General features: G+C 47.5%; 2 protein-coding genes across 2 annotated transcripts; both read right to left on the bottom strand.

Moving 5' to 3' along the window:
- Positions 1-299: 299 nt before the first annotated feature.
- On the bottom strand, positions 300-9,429 carry TrAtP1_002784 (NRPS; the record flags this gene model as incomplete). Its single annotated transcript, XM_066111612.1, has 2 exons — positions 300-497; positions 556-9,429. 2 exons carry the CDS (start codon positions 9,427-9,429, stop codon positions 300-302), a joined length of 9,072 nt encoding a protein of 3,023 aa, XP_065967690.1.
- Positions 9,430-13,812: 4,383 nt separating this feature from the next.
- TrAtP1_002783 (putative NRPS-like protein biosynthetic cluster) lies at positions 13,813-15,012 on the bottom strand (the record flags this gene model as incomplete). The annotated part of the gene is made up of 3 exons (XM_066111611.1): positions 13,813-13,848; positions 13,937-14,000; positions 14,057-15,012. 3 exons carry the CDS (start codon positions 15,010-15,012, stop codon positions 13,813-13,815), a joined length of 1,056 nt encoding a protein of 351 aa, XP_065967689.1.
- Positions 15,013-15,506: the final 494 nt, after the last annotated feature.

Raw genomic sequence — 15,506 nt, 5'->3', positions numbered from 1 at the left:
TATCTGTGAGAATGTGACTTGCGATTTTGCAGGCAAGTGATGCGACTTGCCGCGCCGTATCCTTGGAGCAGTTACATGTGATATGCTTTTGTGGCTAAAGCAAATATGTACCTCAAGCTCTCACTCAAGTATAAAAAACGCCGAGATGCATAGGGCTAGCAGACAGCGCAACACAAAGTTTTCCCTCTTGCTAACAAACTATACGGCGTTCAATGGATTCGACTAAAATATATGCTCTACTAAATTTGCTTCCTCTAGTATACATATCATCCATTTACATGGCCAGCAAACCACCGTTCCTACCTAATACTTCTAATTTCCCAAAACGAAGCCCACGCTGTCATCTCTACATCGTCCCCATCACCTATCTGCGCCAAGTGAGAGATAATACTCGCGACTAGCTCTGTGGCTCCCTTGTCTGATAGCCGTTGTTGAGATCCAAATACGCCAATGTCTAAACTCTTTCCTTGTATAGAGGCTTCGATATCTATTGCGGCCTAGATAAAGTATATTATTAGTAAATGGGTCTTTGATAGTTCAGGATTAGAAACTTACTGGGAATGCATCTCTAACCGAGTTGTTCAATATGCAAGAATGAGAAATCGCCTCTTTATCGTTGCCATCCACCAAAGGTCCTAAAACATCATCTTCTCTTTGTAGTGGTACAAGCTCAACATCATCCGAGTCTCCATTTGGTCTCTCAGACAAAGCACCAGGGAGGCTAAGAAAATTGACAAACGAAGTCACCCTCACGCCCGTCCACGCGGCCACCTCCCACAAACCCACATCGGCACGACCCTCTATATATACAAGGTGGATATCGTCTTGTATAGCACTAGCAACTTCTAGAAGAGAGTCGCTGCGCGCCACTTCAACTCTCAAAGGAACAAGGTTAAGCGTGGGGTATATCGGCGGAAGAGCCTCATCAGATCGATTCGCAAGGTAGATGCCGAATATGACGGTCTTTTTGCCTTCGCCGTCTATATCTACACCATTCTCTAGTGCAAGCGTTATGGCGTATGCGGCGAAGAAGATTGCTTGCAAGCTGATGCCCATTTCTTTGGCCGCTGTAAGGAGGTGTGTGATATCCGATACTGCGGATTGCTGTAGATGCGATACTCGTCGTTTGCCTGCCATAACTGGGGCTGAATCGTCGCCGTCTGTTGAGCAGCCACTCAGATATGCCGTCCAAAAGGCTCTGCGCGATTGTCGAGAGTCCTCCAGCGTTGGTTGAACAGCATATCGGGACCACTCTCCAACATCCTCTTCGTGTTCAAATATTTCCCCTCCAATAAGCCTTGACAGCCGATGCAGTATTTCTTGAATGCTAACTCCATCATAGAGAGCGTGGTGAATTTTCAGCCTGATGGCTATCTGGCTGCCACTTTCTCCTTCTAGCTCGGCGACATGAAGTTGGCACATCGGTTTGGCTGCAGTACCATCAGCAGGTTGATGGCAAGCCTTGAGCACAACCTGCAAGAACGGCTGCTGAGGCGAGTTAGTCGCAATGAAGACCGTCCGTAGGGTTGGTGTTTGAGCGACCAAACGTTGCCAGGCCAAAAGCACTTCCTCCTCACTAACGGCTCCCTTGATAATGTACCTAAACTCCGGATAAAAGACGCTGCCCTCTGCGTTTTGCCAAGCGCTAATCATGTAGACTTGCATAGGCAGCGCCGGTAATACAGCCTCAACATCTTCTTTCGAGACGTGAGCGCCAGCAAAAAGTGTTTCAACGTCAACATCTTCCGCAGGAGTCCACGCCAATTCTTTGGGCTTGGGTCGATCGCCGTTTACTAAGAGAGGAGTAGCAAGTCGACCCATTTGGCTGATGCTCGTGGATCTGATGAGATCTCTGGGGTTAAGATATATGCCCTCTTTGCGCAAGAGAGACGATACCTTGATTGCACTAATAGAGTCCAGGCCCAGGTGGTAAAGGCTGCTCTCGGGTCTGATGGAGTCTTCTGGAATATCTGACACGTAGCTGAGTACTTTCCGAATCGCGAAAGTAGTTTCGTCAAGTTCGTGGCTGTGATCCGTAAATTCATTTCTGTCTTCGCCGTTACCATTCTGAACAATATGCTCTGTTGTAGGGACGTAGATAACTGGCAGCCCACCGATCGAAACACCGTTATCCTGGAAGGAGAGAATCTCGGGTTCATCCGAGCCCGTCAGAAACTCGAGAACATGGTTCAAATCATCGAGCAATTTTCCAACGCCGTCTTCAGAAACGTATCTGGACTGACAAGCTGTCCGCCAGACAAGAACATCATCCACAACCTCGGCCTCAACGCTGACAGGGTAGTCAACTGCCGATGCACCGTCAACAGATCTCAGCAGCGGTTCTTCAGACGAGCTGTATGGAGACTTTTGAAGCATGAAAAGCGTATTGAACAGTTCGCCGCTTGACAGCTGTATCGTACTTTGAATCTTCCTTAGCGGATACGCTTGATGAGCCCGGATATCCGCCATGTTGGCCTCAAGGTATCTCAAAAATGATACAGAGCTTCCATAAAGGATACACCTAAGAGGCACAGTGTTGATCGTAGGAAACATTAAATCTTCAGCCCCTTCAAAATCTCGTCCAGACATTACGACGCCGAAAGTGACATCAAGGGCTTTCACCCGATGAGCCAGAACAAGAGCCCAGCAGGCTTGGCACAATACTTGCAGACTGATGCCCTGTTTCTTGCAGAATGATAGGATATCACCCGCAGACTTTTTAGAAGAATATTCCATCCGATGCAGCTTGTCTTGGCTATCTTTGGGTAGCTCTGGAAGAGTCGAGGGCGCAACACCATCGAGATACGCAGCCCAAAATCGATTGCCTTCTTCTGTAGCTGAGGTGAGTACTCTTTGAAGAAACGGGTTCGCAGATGTTCTCATTTGAAGCTTTCCGTACAATGCCATTTCGAGATCCTGATAAAGAAGACTCAGAGACCACCCGTCATACAGTGCATGTGCGATTGAAATGAGAACAAATGTCCGCTCTTTACAACTCATAAACTTGAGCTGGAAGAGAGCATCAGTGCCGTCATGTCTTTTGGAGGTTTCCTTTGCATTCTCAATGAGATTGCCAACTTCGACCAGGTCTTCCACCTCGACATGCTCAATCTCATTGTTCCAGCGCTTATGTACAATCTGGCAGTATCCCATATCGAGCTGTAAATCATCCACTTCCAGAAATCCAGTTCGAAGAATAGGCGACTGAGTGACAACTTGAACAAACGCTTCTTGAAGCTTCCCCATATCGACTCCGGCTCTTATTTCCAACAGATCATGATTGAAATACCACTCAAAGTCAGAATGTATCATTCCGGCAGCCATAGATTCTTGGAGAGGAGTCGGTGGTAGCACGGCCTCTATGTCATTCATATCCAGCCCAGAATTTCGGGCATAAGCCCATAGTTTCTGTTCAATACTATAGAATCTCTCATTTGCAGCCGAACTGGGTAACTCAGTGGATGACTGGGCTTCGATACAAGGTGCCATTTTCGCAATAGTCTGCTGATGCATGATTGAAGAAGCGGAAAGCGATATACCCTTCTGTTTGAGTTTGGCAGACAGTTGGATGACATCAATGCTATCCAGGCCAAGCTCGAGAATTGTACTTGCCATCGAGATTTCAAGAGCGTCAACACCAGAAAGCGAAGCAATCTCATCTCTGATTCGAAGCGCTTGCTCACTCCACTCAAGCTGCTGCTTATGAGTTTCAGTATTTGAATGGGCAAACCCATTCTGTTTTGCTGATACTGCGACGCCATTTCCTGTAGGCTGAGGAAGTGGCGCATCCGTCGACATGAGGGCCAGATTCTCTTCAACCTCGTCCAACATTTCCCGTAGCATTGAAGCATCTGCTACATGCCCCTGTGTAACTAGAGTCAGCTGAACATCACCATTCAGCAGCTTTTTCGCTTCCAGCGCCAGTGGGTAATCAGGATTGAGAGGTCCATCTTCGATTCTCCATAGCTCAAGTTCATCCGCCACCTGCTGCTCCACCTCAAATACAAAGAGGTTGTTGAATAGTTGGCGCCCGCCAGAACACCATTTCTGTATGCTTTTGAGCGGTACATGTTGAAAGGGCAAAATTGCTGTGCTGAAATCGCTACATTTGCGGATGAGCGACGTCCACGAGTGGCCACTCAGCGTCTTGTTGAAAAATGGCAGTGTGTTGAAGAGCGGTCCTATTGTATTTTCGATACCAGCAAGATCAATTGATCTCCCTGAAACAATGACACCGGTTGTTAACCCCCAAGAGAAATGTTTTTGAAGCACAGACGTCCACAATGCCATTATGACCGGTTGTAAAGTGACTTTGTGCTTCTTTCGGATGCTCTCCAGTGCAGCCCCGTCAATAACTCGTATTTGAGAGGCTGCTTCGTTATGGGCGGAAGAAAGTTGAAGAGCTGAGGAACTATCCCAATCAAGAAGATGAGTTTGCCAGAATTCGCGGCAATTGTCGTGCCGCCACAACGGACCGTGAGACAACGCGTCTATGAACGATGGTGAAGACGAGGTAATAGACTTCCCAGTATAAGAAGCTTGTAGCTGCCGTAACATCAACTCGAAACTGCTTCCATCGTATACTGCGTGGAAGATGTGAATAACAAGTTTCTTGAATCCCGGACCCCTCACTAAGAACACCTCAACTGGAGTGATAACATGTTCACTATTTCGTTGCACCCATTCTTCCCAATGGCTATCCAGGAATGCCTTCTCGTCATCTCTCACAACCTCTTCGATCCAGCGCAAATTTGGAGCTTTCAGCGCAACTTGGATGTAGCCTTCTGCAGTTTTAATAAACGCCGTTCGCAAAATCGCTTGAGATGCGACTAGTTGGGTCCAAGCAGCCTTCAACTGTTCGTCCACAATGTCGCTACTAAGATGAAACACAAAAGAGTTGAAATATGTGCCACGAACTTCATCCGTAATCGATTTTGAGATGATACCCTGCTGGAGAGCAGAGCAAGGCGCAATGTACTCTATATCGTCTCCTGGGATACCAAGAACGCTACAGACAAACGCCCGATATCTGTGATGATATGCCTGAATCAACTGCTGTGATTCTTTCACGCGGCTATCTTTTTGCGAGATAGAAATTTTCTCATACAGAGCCGTGATCAAGTCTGTGATGACCGGATTTTGCAGCAGAGTAGCAGGCGAGCATGCTGCAAATCCGTGATTCTTGAATGCTGCCGATAGCTGTAAAGCGCTGATGGAATCTACTCCAAGATCAAAGATACTTGTATCTCCATCAATGTTGTCCAGATCTATGCCAGTAAAGCCGGATATGACTTTGACTATTTTTTGGCTCTCTTCGCTATTAATAGACTGAACCGATGCCTTCGACGCGGTCAAGTCCATCAGCTGCTCATGCGACAGGCCATTGAACAGTTTCTTCAGCTCCTTAGCCTCGACCTTGTTATTGGGAGAGAGTGGTATAAATGGCAATATCAAGAAATATGTAGGAATCATGTATCCCGGAAGCTTTGCTCGGCATGTCTCTTTGGCCTTCATGCCGAGATTATCATCATCTGTCAGCGGAGCCAGGACTGCCTTGGGCTGTTGCTCGCCAACCAGGAACGACACCAAGACATCTTTGCCGCTGGATGCATGCTTGATGACAATTGTTGCAGCATCCTTAACCTCCGAAACACCAGTGCGAATGACGTGATTAATCTCACCAATCTCCAAACGCTGCCCACGGAGCTTGACTTGATCGTCCGCTCGTCCAAGAAAGTCAAAGCAGCCGTCATGAAGGATGCGCACGAGATCACCCGTCCGATAGATTCTCTCGCCAAATTCTGAAAGCGTAGGAAACCTCTCTTTAGTAAGTTCCTCGCGGTTGAGGTAACCTTTACCAACGAGCCTTCCAGAGACGCAGAGTTCTCCAACAGCACCACGCAGCACGGGAATTTCTGTCCCCTTGCGGAATACGTAAGATCCGACATTAGGAAATTGTTGACCAATATTGCTCGGCCGTCCGTTGATGGGAACTCTCTGGTACATGGTCACACCAATTGTCGCTTCCGTTGGGCCATAGGCATTGTAGATGACAGACTTTGGGCCCCAGGCATCTAGGATTTCTTGCTTGAGCTGCTCGCCGCCAGTGATGAAGACTCCTTTGCACAAACCCGGCACTTCATCTGGATGTGTAAGGCGAGCTAAACTCGGCGTCAGATCAATGTGCGTAATCTCGAGATTATTGATTGACGCAATCAAGTCATCGAGAATGAGGTCTCTCGGTGCTGCAACAACGGTTATGCCGACCGACCAACTCCAGTATTGTTCCAACACCGAGACATCAAAGTGGAGGGCAGCAAACTGCAGCCATCTAGAGTCATCGCTCCAATGCCCTTTGAACAATTCTTGGAAGGCCATCATTGCCTGCACGCTATTGTCATGCGTAATCTCGCATCCTTTTGGCGTTCCTGTTGTGCCTGAAGTATACAAACAATAACACGTCGTATCCGGTGTGATTTGCGGATCCAATTCCCGCTTCTCGGCAGACAAATGCTGTATAGATTCCAAATCAACGTTAATAATCTCTGCGTCTGTATCAAACCCGATTTCACTTCCAGAGGTCTTGAGAAGACAAGGTGCCATGGAGTCTCTCAGAATAAACTCCTTCCGATCGTTGGGAGCACTGGGGTCCAGCGCTACAAAAGCGCAGCCAGCTTTCAATATCCCAAGGATGGAAAAGTAGGCCTCTGGGCATTTTTCAAAGTGAATTGCAACAATGCTTCCAACGGCCGCAATGCCACTCAGCAAGTTGGCCACTCTATTACCCATCTCATCAAATTCAGCGTAAGACCACACCTGCTTCACAGGCCGTGAGCCTTCAAATTTTGCGACAAATTCAAGAGCAGTAGCATGCGGGTGAGACAAAGCTCTCTCTTCCACGAAATGGTGCAAAAATCGCACAGGCGCAGGCAGTTCTAGCGATACAGTGGGAGTTATGGAAAATAGATCAGGCTTCGATTGGTAGATGCCATCTTCATCAGCTTCAGGCTCAGTAGCAATGTGAATCATCATCGCGTCAAACTGTCTGACCAACAAGTCCGCCTGTTCCTCTGGCAAAACGTCGCTGAAAAAGGTGATGCAAAGTCGAATCTCATCACTACTCATGGGTTTGACCTCTAGAGACACCGGATAGTCGACAGTCGCATAGTCGCCAACAAGCTTCCAGCGCCGAGCGTCAGAAGGCTCATTATCCAACTTTTGGTAAACCAGAATCGTATCGAATACAGGTCTTGCAGGATGACCCAGCCACTTCTGGATCTGAGATAGAGGAGCATACTGGTGCCTATGTGCGTCGATATTGTACTCCATCATTGAGCGGGCCAATTGAGCATTCGACGGTAGATTCGAAGCAACAACAGGAATCGTGTTCATACAAGGGAATGGTGCATCCCTCGTCTCATCTAGACTCCGGCCCGATAAAGTTACTCCAAACACGACAGAGTCCTCGCCCAAGTATGCAGCGAGAATTCTCGTCCACGCCGCTTGAATAATTGCCTGGACCGATACATTTTGCTGCTTAGCCAACATCTGCAAGGTTGACAGCGCCATATTAGACTTGATTTCATGTGAAATCATATTTCTTGTATCTTCTCGGAGCGGTGTCATGACGGGAAAAGTGTTCACCACTGTGGTTTCAGCTTTGCTTTGCCAGAAATCCTGCGCATCGCTTTGATGACTGATGCTTTTGGATAGAATCTCTGCCAGCGCAGGCTCTATGGGTTGGATAAAAGTGGCACTTGGTCTTTCTAGGAGCTCAGATAGAAGCTCTAGTATCTGGCCCAGCGAATGCGCATCATAGAGAGCGTGATGTATCAGGATGTTCATGGTCAGTTTGCCCTCAGCCTCCGCCAGCACAACTCTCCAAGGCGGTAAGTGTAAGTTATTCAAGATCAAAGTCGATTGCTCCGCTTTCCATCTGAATAAGTCACCGTCCGATGCCAAATCAGATACAGAATTCGTCAAATCAAGTGTTTCCGACCCAGAGGGATATCTTAGCATTGCATACGAGCTATGCCGGTTCTGAATCGCAACAAATCCGGTACGAAGCATTGGATGTCGATCTCGAAGAGACTTCCAAGCTCTAGTCAAATCATCCTTTGAGATAGTATTTTCGACTTCATAGGACAAAAGATTTAGATAATTCTTCCCTTGAGACTGATCAAAAGAAGCAAGCATGGCGCTCTGGAGAGGAGTACAAGGAAGAATGGCTTCCACGGCAGCAATATCCGATATTGTGTGCCCCAATTGAGCAGACACACCCTTCGAAAATGTGTCAAAGTCATATCCAGACGCCACTTTGTCACCGTTGATGGCTTCAGATATCCTATCCGCCAATCGAACACAATTTTGGCACTCAATGACATCGGAAGCAGACACCGCAAGGCCCTCCTTACGAAGCATAGAAGCTACTTGAACTGCATTGATGCTGTCCAGTCCAAGTTGGAATATACTTGTTTCATGGCGAATCTTTTGAATCGGAGTTGCTGAAAGACTTGAAAGAACTTGGCGAATTTTCGTCTGCAGTTCCGTCCATTCCGCATCGCTCTGGTAATCTTCTACCGGGGTTATACGCGTGTTTCTTCTGACGTTGATCTCATCTAGAATGGATAAATGAAAAGGTTGTACATCGTTTTTACTCGGCATAGCTGACGAAGGGTGATCTAAAATAGTTCGGAAAAACAGTTTGAAGATCTCGGTAAATACCAATGCAAGATCTGCGCTCACTGCGCTCTTCTCATAATGCATGCTGACATCCAGCGCGTTCAGATTTTGGCGAGGAATAACTTCGCAGACGATTGGAATATCCATCTCGCCATAATCTTCTTCTAGAGACCATAGACCAGCGTCCATGTCTTGCGATGGATTTTGAAGAAGCAACAACGTATCAAACAACCCCAAGCCTTCCTTTGTAACGAGCTTCTGAATGGACCTCAGAGGCGAGAATTGAAACGGTTGGAAATCAGAATTTAGACTTTGGAAAGACTTGGCGAGGTCAATGCTGCGGGAAAAGGTAGAAATATCATGCCTGACAGGAATCGTGTTAAAGCAAGGTGCAACTAGCCTGTCCAGACCTTCGATATCCAGACTACGGCCATTCATCACCAGTCCGAAGCAGATGTCTGGAGAATTTGAGCAAACTGCAAGCACATCTGCCCAAGCGGCCTGACACACGGAGAGTAAAGACACTCCAAGGGTTCTAAGCCGATCTTTTGTCTCATTATACGATGCGTGAAGAGTATCTTCACGCGTATCCTGAGAGCTCTGAATCCTTGGCGGTTTTGTGAAGAGATTGAAAGGTGAGTATCCTCTAAAATGAATTTCCCAGAACTTTTCGGTATCTTCAGGCAAGCTAAGCGCCTCTTGAAGAAAGGGCAAGTAGGAAACAGGGGGGAGGCAGTGTTTTTCCATGCGCTAAAGACTCCACCTCTCTCCAAAGGTTTTCCATCGCCACGCCATCGTAGAGCGCGTGGTGGCATATGAAAGATAGGTATGCCGATTGCTGTTGCTGGATAATAGCAAATGATAACGGCGGCATCTTAGTATCCAAGGGATCGGGAAGGCCAGTCAAGTGTTCTTGAACAGTCTCGTGGAGAGAAGATTCATCAGCGCTGAAATCCTTCCACTGAACAACCCAATTATCCAAAACCACCTGGGCGATCGGAAATTTGACGTTATCAGTGGTAATGAAGCACGTTCTGAAGATGCTGTGCCGGTTTGTCATCTCATTCCAATACCCTCTCATCTCATCCACAGGGCCATGGAGCCGAAGAAGAGTTCTATTGTAATAGCTGCCCTGCCCTTGAGCCAGCATTGCTTCTTGAAGAGGAGAACACGGTAGCACTTCAGCAATAGAATATGGCTCTTGCTGAAAAGCTTTGTGAACCTCTTCTACGAAAGTATCGGAGAAGAACTTCACTTGCTTCGTTGAATGACCTGTCTCTGGTCTCTCCTCGAGAAAGCGAGCAAGCTGCGCAATAGACGGGTTCTGCAAAATTGCCGAAATAGGAACCCGGCGATCTAGCTGGGAGTTGAAGGCGCGAGATACGCCTATTGCAGATATAGAGTCTAGTCCAATTGTCACAAACGGCGTCCATCGACCAATGTCAACTCTGGACATTCCCAAAGATTGAGCGATAACGTTTGCTATCAAGGTTTCCGTCTTGCTCCATTCGGCATCATCTTCAGCCACCATGGTACTGGAAACCCTCTCAAGGTACTCCTGAGAGAGGTTATTGAAGCAAGACTGCAGTTTTCGTCGATCGACTTTTCCGCTAGACGTGAGTGGTATGCGAGAGATGGGTATAATGTATGAAGGTACCATATAAGACGATAGTTTTGATAGCAGGGCGGAAAATAAAGAGCGATGAGTCTCGGTATCAGGCTTCAAGGCTTCACATGCTTCCTCGCCAGTCTTATGCGAAGTAGTATAGAACGAGACAAGTTGATCCGCTGCTCCTACTTCTCTCTTTAATATCAAAGTCACCGCAGCGTGGACAGATGAGTTCAGAGTAATCACGCTGTTGACTTCGCTAGCCTCAATTCTTTGACCCCTCAGTTTGAGCTGGTCATCGATTCGGCCCAGTATGATGAGTGATTTGTCCGGAAGCATTCTTCCCATGTCGCCAGAACGATAAATAAGGCCATATTCAGGATGCTTGATGAACCTTTCTGTAGTCAGATTCGGCATATTGAGATACCCATCAGCCACTTGTTCTCCACCAAAGCAAAACTCTCCGATCCAGCCAATTGGAACTGTTGAGAGGCTGTCTGGATAAAGCACAAACACTGATGTGTTAGGAAAACACCAGCCCAAGTGTTCAATATATTCACCGCGCTTCATCCTTTTAACACTGCAAATGTTTGTTGTCTCTGATGGTCCGTATCCTTGCCAAAGTAGCTCTCCCCACGTATCGAGAACTGATTGAGTCATGGGCTCTCCTGCTGTAACAAGAAACTCTACATCAGGTACATTCCTCGGGTCGATCAGCGATGCCACTGTCGGCGTCAGGCTCAAATGCGTAATCTGGAACTGCCGAATCGAATGCTCCAAGTCTTCAAACAAATCGTCGTTAGCAGCAGCGCAGAGACACATGCCAGCGTGCCAAGCAAAGAATATCTCGAATACCGAGACATCAAATGCTTGCGAGCAAGCTTGCAGTAGCCGGGAAGGATTCCTTTGCGCGGCAGGATATATAGATGCAAGATACGTGACATTGCTGACAATATTCTTCTGGCTGACAGCTACTCCCTTGGGCACACCTGTGGTTCCTGAGGTATAAATCACATAGGCCAGCCTAGAAGGGTTTGGATCTATGTCCAGATTGTGAGTCGAGAAATTCTGCAATGGGTCTGACTCAAAGTCCAAATAATGAACATCGACTGCGTCATAAAACTTGTTCAGCGACTCTTCATCTACAACGCAGTGCCTTATGCCTCCAGTTTGAAAAATCTCCTTTACTCTCTCGATTGGCGTGGATGGTAAGAGAGGCAGATACGCACACCTGGCCTTGACGATGCCCAAAATTGAAGAATACAGAAGAGGTGATTTCTGCATGATAATTCCAACCACTTGGCCTGGTTCCGCGCCTTCCTCGAGTAAGTAGCGAGCGAATTGATTGGAAAGTTGATTCAAAGTCTCATATGACAGAGTTTCCCCAGATGACGGAAATGACCTGCTGAAACAGACGGCATCTGCGTTGGGAGTCCTTGCAGCTGCAGCCTCGAATAACAAAGCTAGATCTGTCTCTTCTTGTAGCTTTTCAGGGTCTGTATTTGCAACAGACGGCTCAGTACTTGTAGCTTCTTTCAATTCACTGATTAACCCATCAGGATGCTGCATTATGTGCTGAACAACCGCTGTAATTTGCTTGACCAATGTTTCCACGACATCGGATGGAATGGCATCAGTGTGGTGCGTAGCTTGTATTGAAAATCCAGAATCATTTGGTTCAACCTCCAGCAGCAACCTAGTTTCCAGTCGGTCTAGATGTCGGGTTTCTCTGATAATAGCCTCTTTGCGATTCTTTGTGTAGAGTGATTCTTGGTAAACGAACAGCACGTCGTATAAGCTTTCAGCCGCCTGCAGCCTAGAAAGCTTCTTAATCTCTGATAATGACAATATGCAATGCTCCATGATCTTGTGATTGCCCTCGTTGATATCCCTCAAAACGCCAGATATTGTAGTTGAAGGATCTATTTTCACGCGTAGAGGGAGCGATGCTATGCTTGGCCCAACAATTTCTTCGATATTTTTGACAGGAACTGTCCTCCCAGATGTAACTGAGCCCAGTAGAACATCTGACGTGCCTGCAATACTTCCCCACACGATTGCAAGAGCCGCTTGGAAATACACCTGTGCGCCATATCCCGCCTTTACAAAGGCGTCCCTAGCCACGTTGGGGGAGAGATCAATCTGCTCCTTGATAGATAATATCTCATCAAACTCAGCCGGTCCAGAGCCCAATTTTGGACGGCTAGGCTTATTCAGATCAATGAGATATTCGGCCCAAAATGATCTAGCAGCGTCTAGCTGGCTTCTTGGAACATTGTGCATATAATTGAGGAGGCTTGAAAACTGCGGTCGGCGAAACAGAGGTTTTTCGCACAAGAGATTGGATAAGTCTGAAAGTATAATGTCCATTGACCAGCCATCGTAAATAGCATGATGGATATAAATCAAAATACGCAGTCCCTCATCAGACCGAGCCGGCCGAATCTGTATTCGAAGTGGGCGAAGGAGTGCTTCGTCTCGAAATATCTCTGGCCGATGAAATTCTTCGACAATTTGTGTCTGGCCGGGCCGCAAAGACCCAAATAGTAGCGATACAAAACTTCCTTGCCAGCCAACAAATCCTAATCGTAAAACATCTGTTTGCTGCACCAGCAGATGAATGGCTTCTTCTATTGCTGCTGTAGTAATTCCAGGATTCACTTCCAGCTCAATCTCATTCCAATAAGCTTCCGGACGCCGTGCTGTCTCTGACAACATGGCCTCTTGGAGCGGACTGCACAGAAGCACATCTTGCACAAGCTCAAGGCTCTCCTGTACGCCAGTATTGCTCCCGGCGATCGAGCTCAAGCTACCCATCAAATGGATATCAACCAAGTCGGGCTCGCTATCAGAGGAGCGTGATGAAGGGCGTAGTCTGGAACAAAGTTGTGCTATTGTCTGCATGCTCAGCAGTTCTGCCACGACTGCATCATATCCGGCTGACCGAAGCGACGATGCCAATTTGATTGCAGCCAAAGAGTCTACGCCTACCGAAGCCAGAGTCATACTAGGGCTTATTTCGTTGCCCAAAGTGGTTGACAGGATGCCCATAACCGCCTGTTCTGTATCAGATAAGAGGATTGTAGAGTCATTATCTGTCATGGCCGCCGCTCTCTGTTGAGCAAAATCCGCTTTCAGCTTCTTCGTGTCAACTTTACCACTCGGCAGTCGAGGGAATTCATCCATTAGTACCAGTTCTCCCGGTATCATAAATTGTGGGAGCCAACTCCGACAATGCTCCATTATCAACTCTTCCGTTACACCAACATCCACAACGCAGAAGACAATCAAAATGGAGTCAACCACTGCTGCAACGGCCAAATGACAGCCAGGGGTTTTCAGCACAGCAGATTGTACTTCACCCAACTCGAGTCGCTGACCTCGAAGCTTTACCTGGCCTTCGGATAAGCGCCCATAGATTTCTATTGTTCCGTCACTGACAATTCGCGCTTTATCTCCAGTCCTGTAAATTCGGCCGTATGGCGAAGATATAAAAGAGGAAGCGGTCTGTTCTTGTCGATTTAGATATCCATCGGCGAGCTGATGTCCACCAACTGCTAATTCGCCAATCTCTCCTCTGGGCAAGATTTTGACATTTCCGCTCGTGTCTGCAGATTCTGCAGGCTCGACTATAAAGCATGATACTGTGGACAGTGGGATACCAATGTTCTTTATTGACGATGTACAGGTAAATGCTTCTTGTACAGTGCTTATGAATATATTAGAATGGTCTATTTAAAAAATCAAATGAGAAAGAAAACTTACCAGTGGATGGTGGCTTCCGTTGGCCCGTACATGGCCCATAGAAGACTCTTTCTATCCTCGTTTCCGCCGAATTCTCGTATTACAGGCTCATTGAGCATCTCTCCAATTGTCAATAGCAGCCGTAATGCTGGGACATTATCTCTCGTCCGCAAAAGACTGGCCGCAACGGTTGGCGTCAGCTCGCAAGCATCCACATTCATTTCTGAGATGGCTGCCGGGAGATCGTTCAGCATCTCCTTTCGGTCGACGCTGATCAATGTACTCCCCCGAAATAGGGGAAAGAATATCTCAAACACCGAGACATCAAAGGTGGGCGCGGCAAATTGAAGAAAGCGAGAGAATTCAGGCACATGCTGATCATGGGCTAGCAATGCCTGTGTTACTGCAGAATGCGATATGCCAACACCCTTTGGCACGCCGGTCGAACCAGAAGTATACATGACATATGCCAAGTCCTTTGTGCTTGGGACACGCCGACTCACAGAGTCCGCATCTAAATAAGGCCCTTCCTCTTCTTCATCAACTAAGAGCACGTTTACGGTGCTCTGTAAAGATACATTGGAGGCGAGCTCCTTGGCCGCCACGACAACAGTCGCGGCAACATCGCCGAGAATGAAGTTGACCCGATCTGGAGGAGCATCGACATTGATGGGGCAAAATGCGCCTCCAGCTTTGAGAATAGCCAATAGGGCTATGTATAGCTGAGGCGACTGGTGAACCAGGACTGGAACCACAAACTGATCTTTGACCTCTCCAACAGCACGACATATGCGGCTTGCAAGGGCATCCGCCGCATCATGAAGTTGGCGATAAGACAACGATAGGCGCCTATTTCCTCCTAGGTAGTCCAGAGCTATTGAGTCGCTCGACTCCCTGATTAGACGATGGAGGAGATCTGGACCAGCCAATCGTGTTGGGTGTGGGTTAAGCACAGATAAGTCAGCGGGCTCTGCCATTTTGGCCTGTTGCTTGCGTGCGTCTTCCGTATGCATGCAAAGATTGTCGGGAAATCTAAGATACCCTTTTCTGCTAACTAAGTGCTGATTACCGCAACCGTGGCGATAAAATTCGCAAAAGTGTCCAGATGCATCTACCTATGAGAGTATGCTTGTATCTTCATGTGAAATAGAGCTGCGTTCGTTGGTCAACTCCAGATGCACCCCATGCATGATTTCGCCAAGATTGAGCCACGCGCCCTCCAAATGTCTCTGTTTCAATTTGAAAAGAGAGACTTTTTTGATTAATGTCAATTGGCGTGCCGTTGATTCGCCCAATAGGCCCTCGAGGCGGCTCGTGATTGACGCGTCGATGGTAATGCGTTTAATCGTGCATGAGCTGGGGCGGAAGCGAACCTCTCAGAACGACGGAATTAATCAGCAAAGCGTAACAAGACGCAGCAGCTGCCAATCGAAGCTTCGGTTTGCGACACTGCGGCAGCCACTCGCGGTCA

This window comes from Trichoderma atroviride, chromosome 2, assembly GCF_020647795.1.
Source record: "Trichoderma atroviride chromosome 2, complete sequence".
NCBI lineage: Eukaryota > Fungi > Ascomycota > Sordariomycetes > Hypocreales > Hypocreaceae > Trichoderma > Trichoderma atroviride.
The sequence above is the reverse complement of the archived record's forward strand: the minus strand, read 5'-3'. Positions and strand labels throughout refer to the sequence as shown.